Source organism: Xiphias gladius, chromosome 8, assembly GCF_016859285.1.
Source record: "Xiphias gladius isolate SHS-SW01 ecotype Sanya breed wild chromosome 8, ASM1685928v1, whole genome shotgun sequence".
NCBI lineage: Eukaryota > Metazoa > Chordata > Actinopteri > Istiophoriformes > Xiphiidae > Xiphias > Xiphias gladius.
In genome coordinates this window covers 4176308-4189759 of record NC_053407.1, presented here as the reverse complement: position 1 = coordinate 4189759, position 13452 = coordinate 4176308, and the positions used below count along the sequence as shown (strand labels likewise).

The window sequence follows — 13452 nt, the reverse complement described above, 5'->3', positions numbered from 1 at the left end:
TTGGGTTCTTGGTCAACTCTTGGTTGTTCCACACTTCTTCCTTTGAAGAATTATGGAGGTCTCTGTGCTCTTGGGAACCTTCAATGCAGCAGAAATGTTGATCATGTCCAATTAATTGAATTTACAACAGGTGGACTCCAATCAAGGTGAAGAAACATCTCAAAGATGATCAAGAAAAGGCACCTGAGCTAAATTTTGTCATAGCAAAGGGTCTGAATACGCATGTCAATGTGAAAGTTCAGTTTTTCCTTTTTATTGAATTAGCAAAATTCTGTTTTCGCTTTGCTATTATGTTGTATTAGCTGTAGATTGATGAGGGAACAATTTTTTTTTTTTTTTTGGCATAAGGCTGCAGCAAAACAAAATGTGAAACAATTGTAGGGGTCTGATTACTTTCAGAATCCACTATAGACAACATCATGGCCTGAGAACTTATCTGTTATGAATCTCAGATTATCTGGTGCCTTGGCTTTAAAGTCAACTAATAAATATCTGTATGGTGCAGCTGTTCTATTATTAAAAGATCCTAAAAAATATTTTGTCCTGTATTGTAACATCTGTTTGCCTAACAGAAAGATTTGGTACTGGTCTCGAAGGTTTTTAAAAGGAACAAGATAATTAGTATTCAGAATAATGGTTCTACTGGCCTTACCCTGAATAAATAAATTCTACAAAATATACATGCACCTGAGGTTTTCATGGTGGACATACTTGGCAAAAACATTCTGAACTTCTAAATTGCCACTCACATCATTCATCAGATTGTCAATGATAAGCAGGTTGACTTTATGTGGCGGGAGAAGAGTATCATCACAGAGAGAAGAAGGTAATCCTTCCACAAAATGTATATCCCTTATTTTGAACAAGTCATCATATAACGGTTGCCAACATGAGTAAATATACAGTCATGGGATTCACAAAAAAAAGTAATACCACTATTCAACAGACCTGCCACAACCATGCTAAATGGCTGCTGGAGCTTGATGTCAAAAATCTCAATATCCATAAGGCAGTGTTTTGAAATTAGGAAAAAACCCACATTTGTTGTACACCATCTGCAGACACTTTTGCACTGTGGTGTTTTTATAAAAATATAATACTATCTGTGTCAAAGTACAACAGCCGATCACCTAACTTCTCCAGGAGCTCATACAGAACGAGTCTGGCATGTGTAGTTGTCATGGCACCCATGAAAACATTCACATCTTTAACCCTACAATCAAAAATGTTTGTGATGCCACTGCACCATAGCAACATTGAGAGATATGAAGCAAAACAGTCTCACGTCATAATATCCACTAAACGTCAGCTTTATGAATTTTTAAGGGTAAGATATTAGTTCACACGTTCCAAGATCAGTCCTTAAACTGAATCTACCCCACAGGCTGTTTAAGATGAGCTTGTTGCAACTTCGCCTTGTGCGTACACTTCAGAAAGGCTTTGACATAGTCCCTAAATAGTTTTCCAGTGTGTGAGGTTTGAAATGCCAAACCTCATCTATCTGGGCTATCTGGTATCCTTTTTCAAGAGCTTTTTGTAGCTAAAATGAAACCCAAACACCCAATAGTGCTCTTTCTTCACTACTGTGATGACAACCACTAGTCTGATTTAAACTCTCTCCAAAAGTCCTTCGAAGCGGAAACATGAGTTTACCATTATATCTGTATGGTAGAACAGGTTGATATAGCCCCCTAGGAGGTAGTACTGTACACTTGACAAATCCAAAGTAGTTGTCATTGAATTGAAATCTTTAAATATAATCTGGAGGTGACCTACGGGGTATGGCTTACAAGACTGTGGGGTACAAATGTAAAATAGCAGTATCTGATTTTTTCATCACCCTCTGTTTTATGGTACAGCTTTATTGTTTTATTGTGTCTGTTCGACCATGAAACAGAGCATCCCAAGGGTTGAGTCGTGCCGCTGCCTTGTAGCTTTCCATAAACTGCTGACGTCCAGTCGCATTTCCACATGACCACTACATGAAGAGCATAGTCTCTTTTTAGGGCTGAGATTTTTTCATTGAAATGTCTGTTCAATACTTGATGTGATCTTAATGACAGGGTTCTCATGACTTTGATTATGACACCTTTCACAACCATGAAAAAAACACCCTGCAAACACATCGGCAGCTTGTGTATTGGACTCATCTCTCTGTGAAAAAAAGGACCCTGTGACAGCTCACCATGTTTAAGTGCATGAAAAATCTCAATGCCGTACTTGTGTGCTAGAAACTCAAGCCACGGTATAGAGGCATTAGAGTATGTTTTAACCACTATCGTATGTCAAAACCAATGCGTCATTAGACAAGAAATTTGTTTTGTAAATGGCCATACAACATGATACCAGTGTTGTACATTTGAAAGGGTCTAAGCCAGCACACTCAAGATTCAGTGGACCATGCATGCCTTCCTCAACATGTTATTGAAACCACAGCGACACAACTCTTTTTGGAAGTCCACTGTAAAATTTCATTAGCCCTGGTATTAAATTTGTGAGGAAAATATCCATTTTGTACATTCCCAAACCTTAAAGCTGCAGGGGTCTTTGCTAAACGCATAGGGAGAAAGCTAAAGGAATCAGTCCACCCCTGCTTGTATACCTGATCATACGTTAGAGGGACCCTATTGCCTCACTTGTTTATGTTAGGTACAATACCCTCGTTTGTAAAATAGTCCAATATGATGTAGGTGTCAAATCCAGAGGCACTGTGGGCAATGAATGAGTAGTTGCTGTATTTCATACATCTGAATTGTTTTACTAAGAATTTCAAACAATCTGAACCTATGGCACATCACGTTTCACCTTTTAATGTGATGGCACAGATGAAGATGGGCGCATATCTACCGTCATAAAAACGGGTTTCAAAATCATAAAATATATACTTTGTGTCTGGATCTTCCGTGTCAGTTCAGTGTCATTAACCAGGACTTCTCCACCGTGCTCACACTTCCCCTTCAAACAGAAATCCCTCTTTGGTTGTCTGTTTTGTCTTCCTTTCGCTATTTTATGAGGTATAGCCTACAACATTTTTCAAAGAGTTTTACACGTCTACATATATAACACTTTAAGCTGGACACCTTTTTTTTGCATCTCATAACAGTGCATATCCGCTTGCAGTCTGTACATTTTACAGATTTGCCTGGATGGCCGCTGCAGTCTGACAGGCACATTGCAGTAGTGTGTAAACCTATGCAGTAGATCCTTTGTGTATAGCTTGTAACATTACTCATAGACATAAGGTGATGCAGTCAATCCTGTTTTATTCACAATGCAACAATATTGATCGTCATATATTTACAACCAAATTTTCACTGATTGGTTGTGTTGAAATATTATAATCTCCACATCCAGATGACTCTCAACTTTGGAAACATCAGAAAATCTAACCTTGTGGTCATGACCGAATATTAAATCTTGGTGTAGATTTTATGCAAAAGCCAATTTGTCCTTATCTGAAGGTATAAGGATAAGAGAATGGGCCAGGCACAATGAGAAACACACAGTGTTGTTTGTATTGTGTGGCACATAGAGACAAGGGTTTTTCTTCTGCATTATCTGATCATATGGTATAGCATCCATTTTGATATGAGCACTGATACTTTTATTCTGGGCTGTTGTGTTTCAGCTGATGGACTTCTCTTTTAACTAATCAAACAAATCTACACACATAAAAAAAAAGGAGTGTGTGGCAGCGGACACTGCATTTTGTCGTTGTAAATCCAGTGTAGACAAGATAAGGGAACTTTCATGTAAATAAAATGATGATTGTAACACAAGTATTTCTTCCTGTTTCCTAAAGGTGACATATTACTGTGATTCAATACTTGCCTGATGTCTTCAGGCCAGGTCTCTTATCAAACATCTGAAATTTGGGAAAGATTTGTTGAGGTGGATTTGAGTTACAACAGTTTCTGTTTTCATGTCAAAACATCCAAATTTGCTGCACTGCCATGAAACGCTGTTGAACGAAAACTCTCAATCTTCACAATAAAGCTTTTCTGATCACATTTGAGGTGGATCTGATCTACCATCTAGAAGTAGCAAATTAAAGTATAAAACACATAATTTCCTGTTGCCAGTAGGTGGCGCTATAACTATATCTTAATATTGGCATGTAGAGGTCTTCAGGCTGGGGCTCTTATCACATGTGAAGTCTGGGGCAGATTTGAAATGTGTGTTTGAGTTACAGTAACTTCCTCTTTCATGGCAAAACATCAAAATTCAACATGCCACCACTGGCATGGACAATTTCAAAATTAATGATGTGATTCAGAGAAGTAAAGTGCGACTCTTGCAATTCATAACTTGTTTGAAGGTATTGAATGTCTAATGTTTGTTGGCAAGCCAGCAACCAGGAGAGAAAACTGAAAGTCAAGAAGGAGAAACAGGGGCAGGTGAGACGGCAGCTAATCATTCAGAGACCTGGGAGAGTCTGCACAACCTGAGAGGAGATAACACTCATCTCACATTCCATTTCCTCATATTCTGATCAAAGTCTAATTTGTTACATAGTTCATATGTCATTATATTCATGTTGGTACAGTTTATTTTGATATCACACATAATTTTCATGTTTGTTCCTTGGTGTTATGTTCTATTACTGTTTCCCTCCACTTCTTTTTCTAACACAGATTTTTTTCCACAGTATCTGTTTCTGTACAGGACAGTACAGTGGAATGTTTTTTTTTTTTTAAGATAATGCAATTATTTTGTTAGCAATAAGCAACATTTATCATGAGTTTCAAGCAAAAACTTGCTTTCAAAACTTCAGACCAATGACAGAAACCATCTATAGGAGATTGTGTCCAAAATCACTTACTTATTCAGTCATTCATTACTTCCAATATAGACACTCAGTAGTTCACTTTATAGTAAGCATTAAATTGAGATTACAGGTGCTCATGAATCATAATATTGGGCCCTCAATAATAAGTGTTTGGTCACATGACTGTATATTTAGCAGTTATAAAATCTGGCGCATTGCATTGTGGGATTCTTAACACAAAGTAGTAGGGCTTTCAATTTTTCATGAAGTCAAGTTCAAATGAAAACACATAATTTGTCTGATTTAACTCGAATGCAACCTATATTAGCTTTTATCTGATAGGACGTGCAATGCAAAAGGCAAACTACTTCAAACAGTCTGCTTTGCTCATAGAGTGCAAATATTGAATTTAAACAGGTCATTACAGTTTGAAAATGTAATTTCTTCCCACACTGAAATGCAAGTTTGGAAAAGGCTTGCTGGTTGTATACACACCATTGACAATACTGTTCTTGTTCAGTTGTGGGAATTTTTGAGGGCACTATATTGAGCACAAAATTCACACTCAGAATTTGGACAATCCAATAAAATGGCAGACAGTACATATAGTGCAAATAGGGAGTGATTTTGAACACAGCCAAAGACTGTTATAGAAGCTAATGGAATACTACAATATATTTATATATGTATGTATGTATATATAAATATACATACACACAGATGGGTGACAAATTATTAAAAGAAAACCCTGAAAAATGAGTGGAGAAACAGGATGACAGGATGACAATACCCCCATCCATAGGGCACAATACAAGAGTATTAAAATAATGTGAATCATATGTCATGGCTTTCACAGTCACCAGATCTCAACCCAATCAAACACCTATGGGAAATTTTGGACTGACAGTGCTCTCCACCACCATTATTAAAACACTAAATGAGGGAATATCTTTTGGAAGAATGGTGCAGCTTCAATGCATTAAGGTGCATTGAAGCTGCTCTAGCGGTTCATGGTGGCTCAACATCTTACTAAGACACTTTATGTTGGTTTTTCCTTTAATTTTTCACCCGTCTGTATATAGATAAACATACCATTTAGCCACAGCATTAAAACTGGTAACTGGTTTTACTGTTGTGGCTGATTGGTGTGCCCCTTGATCCTCTATAAGAGAGGTTCACACACTTTAAAGCCAAAACAGCCCGTATATTGATTTTTAGCTACAGTCCTGGTCAAAATTATGGGCTTCCCTGAATTTCAAATACATAGCTCAGAATATTTTAAGAAATGCAAGCAAATGAACCAATTTTGTATAACCAGAATATTTATTAAAATGTTCCTGAACAAAAGAAAAGAAAAACTAAACTTGCATAGTAATTAAAAATTAAAACTGTACCTCAGAAACAGTTCTTGGCACCCTTTATTAATATTTGTGTGCAGAACCAGCAGCAACAATGGCAGCCTCTATTTGCCAATAATTTTCGCTATGACTGTATGCTAGCATGGCTCTAGGGATGGCAATGTCCCCCGTTCTACCACTTTGTATACCACTTTGGTTCAGACTAAAATATCTCAACAATTATCAGATGGTTTTCCATGAAGTTTTACACAGACATTCATAGTCTTCGGAGGATGAAACCTACTGACTTTGGTGATCTCCCCACCATGAGCGGGTCACAGTATTTTGTTATTCTGTGAAATATCCCGACAGTTACTGGATGGATTGGCACAGAATTTTGTACTGTCATTCATGGTCACCAGATGATGTATCCAACTGACTTTGGTGATCTCCAGACTTTCCTCTAATGCCAGCATGAGGCTGACATTTGTGGTTTTTTGTGAAATGTCTCAATAACTATTGAATGGATTTCCATGACATTTGGTATATATATGTTCATGTTCCGCTCAGGATGAACTGTAATCACTTTGCTGATTCTCTGACTTTCATCTAGTGCCAACATCAGGTGTCTAGTACTTTACTTGATAACCAAATACCTGCAAAACTAATGACATTTCCATCAGCCTTATTTGTAGTTTGTGTTCAGTGCTAATTAGCAAATGTTACCATGCTAACAAACTAAGATTGTTAACATGGTAAACATAATACCCGCCTAACATATTGTTAGTATTTTGTTCAAACCTTAAAGTTTTTTCCTGCAGATGAGGCATTCTGGTGTGTGACAACTAGCTTTACCTCTTTCATTTGCAGAGTAATGCCGAGTAGTAAAATAGTAGTTTTTAAATGTCTCTGACCCTTTTAAGGGTCAAGTTGTATCAACATTTCTTTGATCCCTCGTAAGAGTGACAAATTATACCATCGCCTGCTCTGCTTTTTCTCTGTTGTATACTTGAAACTTGCACACTGGAAAGGGTATTGAGTTACTATGACAACTGGCAACCATTATCTTTCATCATTTGTCTCAGCAATCTTTTATATTTAACCTTGTTTTTAATATAGTGATTTCAATGTTACTGTTTATTTTTTCTGTTAAGATACCTTTGAAAGCATAACATAAAAACACTGTTAATGTAAATGCCATCATGTTTCTTGATGAGGTGAGATATTATTTAAAAATGTAAGTGTAATTTAAAAAAAGGGGAAAAATATTTGTATGGTACTTTTGGCCTGTCCTTAAGGCACCACAGGGTGCTGTAGCACCTACCATGCTCTATGGAACTTCAACTTGACTTCAAATGCACTCAGTTTTTCTGTCAATAAACAAGATACCCCCAGGTTTTACAAACGAAATAGTGCTGTTTTAATGCCTCTTTGAATTTTCATATAACAGAAATTTAACCAGTAAAATATATATTTAAATTGTCGAGTAGCATGTTTACTTCTTAAAATAACTATTAACAGTATAATAACCCTATAATAAGGCAGAAACAATGAAAACTAAGCATTGTCAGTATTTAAAAGTGAAAATGCATACGGATAAAACGCAATGTGTTCAATTTGCTGTACAGTAGTGTAACACATTTGCCATATTGCCGTTTTTAGTTTTCCTTTCTTCCCAGCGCAGCCTTGAATACATTAGACTAAATGTAAAATATCTTCTGAAAAATAAACTCTACAAACTACATTTAATATATTTACTTTTCAAAGTCTTGTAGTGTGTAGACCATTCATGACTTTTTAAGAGACTGCATTGATTACTGTAAGTGTATGGATGCTAACAAAAATATTCAGTGTTGAATTTCCATATGATGGACACAGACTCCTAATTCATCTTGAAACTCCTTGTGCATTTTCCTTGATTCAAGCAGGAACTAACCACTTTATTTACTGTTTATAATGCACCAACCTGCTCTCCCTACTGCTCTCTGCTATATTTGATATGCTAATGAAGTCTGAAATTGTAACTCTTTTTGGAATATATTGATATGTGTTCTGCTCTTTGTGTGTGTGTGTGTGTGTGTGTGTGTGTGTGTGTGTGTGTGTGTGTGTGTGTGTGTGTGTGTGTGTGTGTGTGTGTGTGTGTGTGTGTGTGTGTGCCTGCCACATTAGATGATGTGTTGCCAAGGGATGCTGGTGAGTGTGTGATCTGTCTAGAGGAGCTTCAGCAAGGGGACACCATAGCCAGACTGCCGTGCCTCTGCATCTACCACAAAAGGTGACACACACCTCCACACACACACACAGACACACACACACACAGATTTGAATCACTGCCCATTATATAATTTTGCACTTCTTTAGATGGACAGTACTCATTGCCTTTTATCTAGATATGATACATAATATATCACTGGATAATAAAGGTGCTTGGTGTAGCATATCTAAACATCAATATATTAATTAATAAATGTGTGACCCAGTCACAAAACTGGTCTCATAGCTCTAAAACAGCTGAACCAGTCACAGTGCAATATGACAAGAATACGACTCTTCATAAAATATTTTTTTTCTGCATGTTACAGAGTGGCACGATGTGAACACACAACATGTTAGCGGTTAATTAAAGAAGTGATGAAAAAATAGTTTGGTAAAGCCATTTACACTCCCTGAACACTTTATTAGGAACACCATACTAATACTGGGTAGGGCTTCCCTTTGCTCCCAAAGTCTCAGTCTTTGTGGCTTTGGATTGCACAAGATCCTGGAACATTCCTCTGAGATTCTGGTCCATGCTGATTGGACTGCATCACATAATTTCTGCAGATTTTTCAGTTGCATATTCAGGCTGTGAATCTCCTTTTCCACTACATCCCAAACGTGTACTATTGGATTCGTATCTGGTGACTGGGAAGGCAGCTGAAGTACACTGAACTCATTCTCATGGTCATGAAACCTGTTTGGGACAACTTTTTCTTTGTAACACGGTGCATCGCCATGCTGGAAGTCGCCATTTGAAGATGAGTAAAATGGTTAGCAGCAATACTCACATAGGCTGTTGCATTCAGACGATGATTGATTGGCATGGATTGCCGACAGAAGGCAAGTTGGATTCATTTTATGGATGCCAGATTCTGAACCTGCCACCTGTGTCCCTCAGCAGAAAGGGGAAATTCATCAGAGAAGTTTAGTTTTTCCAGTCTTCAACTATCCAGTTTTAGTGAGCCTGTGCCCAGTGCAGCCTCAGATTTCTGTTCTTGGCTGACAGGAGTGGAACCCAGCGTGGTCTTCTGCTGTTGTAGCTAATCTGGCTCTGATGTGCTTTTCTGCTCACCACAGTTGTAAAGAGTGGTTATCTGAGGAATCGTAGCCTTTCTGTCAGCTTGTACCATTCTAGCCATTCTACTCTGGCCTCATTCATCAACAAGGCATTTCTGTTTTTTTGTTTTTTGCACCATTCTGAGTAAACTCAAAAGCGCTGTGCATGAAAATCAAAGGAGATCAGCAGTTTCAGAATTCTCAAACCATCCTGGCTGGCACCAAAAATCATGACATGGTCAAAGTCACATTTTTCTCCACTCTGATGTTTGAGGTGAACATTAACTGAAGCTCCTGACCTGTATCTGTATGGTTTTATGCACTGCACTGCTGCCACATGATTGGTATATTGGATAGCTGCATGAATAATAAGGTGTGAGTGTATATGATTGCATCGATCTAATGCTTTTTCAGTGTTACTCAACTTATTCACATATTGTAAATTGTTACATGACATTGCAAAATGTGATGCAGCAGTATTGACATTGTAATGCATTGCAAGAATAAAACATTAACTTCTGTAAAAACAAAAAGTTGTAAAAAAAAAAAAAAAAAAAAAAGTTGGAAGGAAAGGTCATGACGAACAGGTTTAATGAGCTCCAGTAATCCGTTGTCTCCCGCATGACAGGCAGAATACTGAGTTCTAACCAGCAGGTCTGAAGTATATAGAGGTGTGGTTATTTCTGTAGCAGCCTGATGTCATTTGCATGTGAATAAATAAAGGTAAACACAGTGAATGGTCATGTGTAACGGCACTGCAGTCTGTCGCGGCACTTCGCAAATCAGAGGCTGCAGATTTATCAACATACCATGTGTCCTGATGCTTTCATATGACTGCAGGGATTTAATGAACTGAATGAAATGTTTTTCATACAGTATAAAGCAGCTGTCAAGAACAGATAGTGTCAGAATCAATCAATCATTAATTTATAAATGAATGCATACTGCTTTACCAGTGTCCCTGCTTTAACCATATTATTCTCAATTTTTTAATGGCGATTTAAATGCATCTATTGGCTGGAGAGTGTTTGATTAAAATAGCTTATTTACATTTGAATCATTATTCCCTTATTTCTGTGCATTTGCTGAAATAATTTGGTTTGTCAGATGAGTGGCATAGTTTCAGAAACAGATTCTGGTTCTGAGACATATATTATCCGCGCAGCAACACCAACAACTTGCTTTGCACTGTGTCATCTGAATCAACCTCCTGCCTGTTTGTCCCTCTCCTCCCACCTGTGCAGTGTGTGCGCTGCATTTGGCACTAAATACAAAGACAGCCAAAGTGAATTTCAAAATCAGGAAACAATTAGAGCACAGTCGTTGTATCTCTCAGCTGTCTCTCTCATGAGCTCGCTCTCTCTCACACAACATAACCTGTTAGCTATTACATCCAAACAACAATCACTAAACTAAATAATTCACAAAAAGCCTCAGCATTATATATCCATGACCATTTTGCGGAGACTTAGCCTTTACTAGCTTCTTATTAGCACTCCCTATGGTTTGTGGTACGTTACTAGAGTGTTTACATTTTATGCTACCTTCTACTCCACTCTACTTTTTTAAGTTAAAACTACGATATGCAAGTTCTGGAAATCAAGCTAGCGCTACCATGACACTCAAAGGCAAACCACTCTGCTCCCTCCTCATGCTTCATTATGCTCCGTCCAGCCCTTCGTCCACATCCTTGTCATGTACGCTGCCTTAGCTAATGCAGGAACCGGGAGCTGACTAGCCTATGAGTCAGCAATAGCAACATCTTCCAGCCGCTAACACTAGCTTTAAGCTAGTGGTACAAGAGAAGTAGTGGCTCAGAAGTGTGTTCAGATATTTATTGACAGCCATGAGCTCCCACCCCTGACTTTGGCCTTCACTGATTGTTTAGAAAGGCGAGGTTTGCTCAAAAACGGGAATATCTCTGCATTCTGCACTACTGCCAGGCTATAAAATGAGCCCGGTTCATAGAAGCCTTTGACATCACCTCTCCAAACTAAGACATGTTTTGAGGCATATTTCAGTAAAACATAATAGTAGAAAGTAACATGCTGTTGCTTTAACTATATTTATCTCTCATTTACTTTGCAGTGTATTGCAGTGGTCACACTATATTATGAGATTTGCTCGTCCATGTGAAATATGTGGGGTGAGAAGCTTGGTGATGTAGTGACTACTTGCATGGCTAGTTGGTGATCTACTATAGCTGGCCAGCTAACTGTTGACTAGTGAGCTGTCTTGCTAGGCCAGCACCAGTCAGTCACAATAGCTTCCAAAGCTTTTCTCTATTTTCTCCCCACTGTCTTGTTTACATCTCCTTGGCATTTTGTTCAATAAAAAGAAGAGGGAATTACTTTTTATTGTTAGCTCTCCTATCTAACAAACTTACTGATGGTTAGTTAGCAAGCTTTTTTAGTTTATTAGCTGAGCTCGGTTACTTATGGGACAATAAGTTCACACAGTTTATTCAGAAGACATATTTGGGCCAGGTATGCAAAGCAACGTGGCTCCCCATACCAGCGGTGCTGGGAACCCTATTGTAATCGCTCAGGTTTTTAGGGGTCCAAGCATGCAAAGCAGTGTGGTACTGGAATCACTCAGGTTTTTATTCTTTTTTTTAATTTTTTTTATTCCCCCGTTGGTAAAAGTGATACTGCAGCATACACCGTAAAAGTTACGTAAGTGAATTTTTCAAGGAAGGTATAGAATAGTGCACACGTCAGACACTAAAAATGACACATGTCAACCAGCAGATGGTGCTATAATCAAGGTAAGTGCATTTGGCCATTCACTCCCATACAGAACGTTGCACATTCAAAAACCTTAGGTACATGCATTCCCTGAGTTCAGCTGAATTTCATGATACAGGCAACGCTCATTTATATACATTTTTCTTGCAAAATTCCAAAATATGAAAAATTTAGTTTCCAAACTCCTCCTAGGTTGTGAGTCTGATCTGCAAAAAAAAAATTGCATATATAATCTAGGGACACTCAAGATAAAAAGTTACTAAAAGAAGTATGATAAACCCAAAAATGCGCAAGCTATAAAGGAACAACTTCCCATAGGTTGAAGTCAAAACAGGAAGTATTGCATATCTTGGCAACAATCAATGCTAGTATCATGAAACTTAGCATAGTAGTTTTCCATGATCCGCTGACGGTGTGTACAAAATTGTGTGCCAATCGGCCACTAGGTAGTGCTTTTGTTGCAAAATCATTAAATATGCTATGTTGTTTTTCCAAACTACTCTTGGGCTGTATGTACGATCTGTATGAAAATGTGCATGTAAAATATATTGACTAATGATAAATATTTATATTATATTCATAAGAATTTTGATAATCCAAAAAATGGGCAAGTTCCTATATGTTGCAGTCAAAACAGATGGTCTATGCAAAATTTGGCTCAAATAAGCCACTAGATGGCGCTTGAAATATGCTAAAATTGTTTTTCAAAACTACTCTTAGGCTGTAAGTGCGATCCGCATGAAAATCTGCATGTATCCTCTATGTACTCTCATGATCAAAAGTTATTAAAAGAGTTTTGATACGCCAAAAAATGCAAATGTAATAAAGGAAAAACTTGTACTCAAAGGCAGTTTTGTCATATCTTTACATAGGTCCATATTGGTCACTAGGTGTCGCTTTTACAGAAAATTGGAAAATATGCAAAACCAACCTTTTCAAACACATCGTAGGTTGAAGTCCAATCTGTATAAATTGTTGCATATAAAATTTCAGAACCCGCAACAGTTTCACCCAACCACAAGTCCAGGGTTTATGCCATGCTAGGTTTACCATGATATCTGGAATACCTCACTGGAATACCCCTCAGAAACATTCCAACCTTGGAATGTTTTCCAATGTCTCTGCTGCTCTCAACCTGAGACTTGCATCGCGTCCATGGGCCTGTAGGTCCGAACTACATCACCTCAACAGGCTGCCTGGTTAATACCTCACTGCAGGTCCATATATTAATATTATTATTATTTGTCTTGTGCCACAGCTCAAATTACCGTGAGCTGAATTTTTT

The 13452-nt window shown here is 37.8% G+C and overlaps 1 protein-coding gene across 1 annotated transcript in view; it reads left to right on the top strand.

Moving 5' to 3' along the window:
• znrf1 (zinc and ring finger 1) overlaps window positions 1–13452 on the top strand; it is a 96628-nt gene that overhangs the window by 73899 nt on the left and 9277 nt on the right. The window contains exon 3 of the mRNA XM_040132008.1: window positions 8275–8380. Within this exon, the coding sequence (XP_039987942.1) occupies window positions 8275–8380 (106 nt within the window). The remainder of the gene's footprint in view (window positions 1–8274; window positions 8381–13452) is intronic.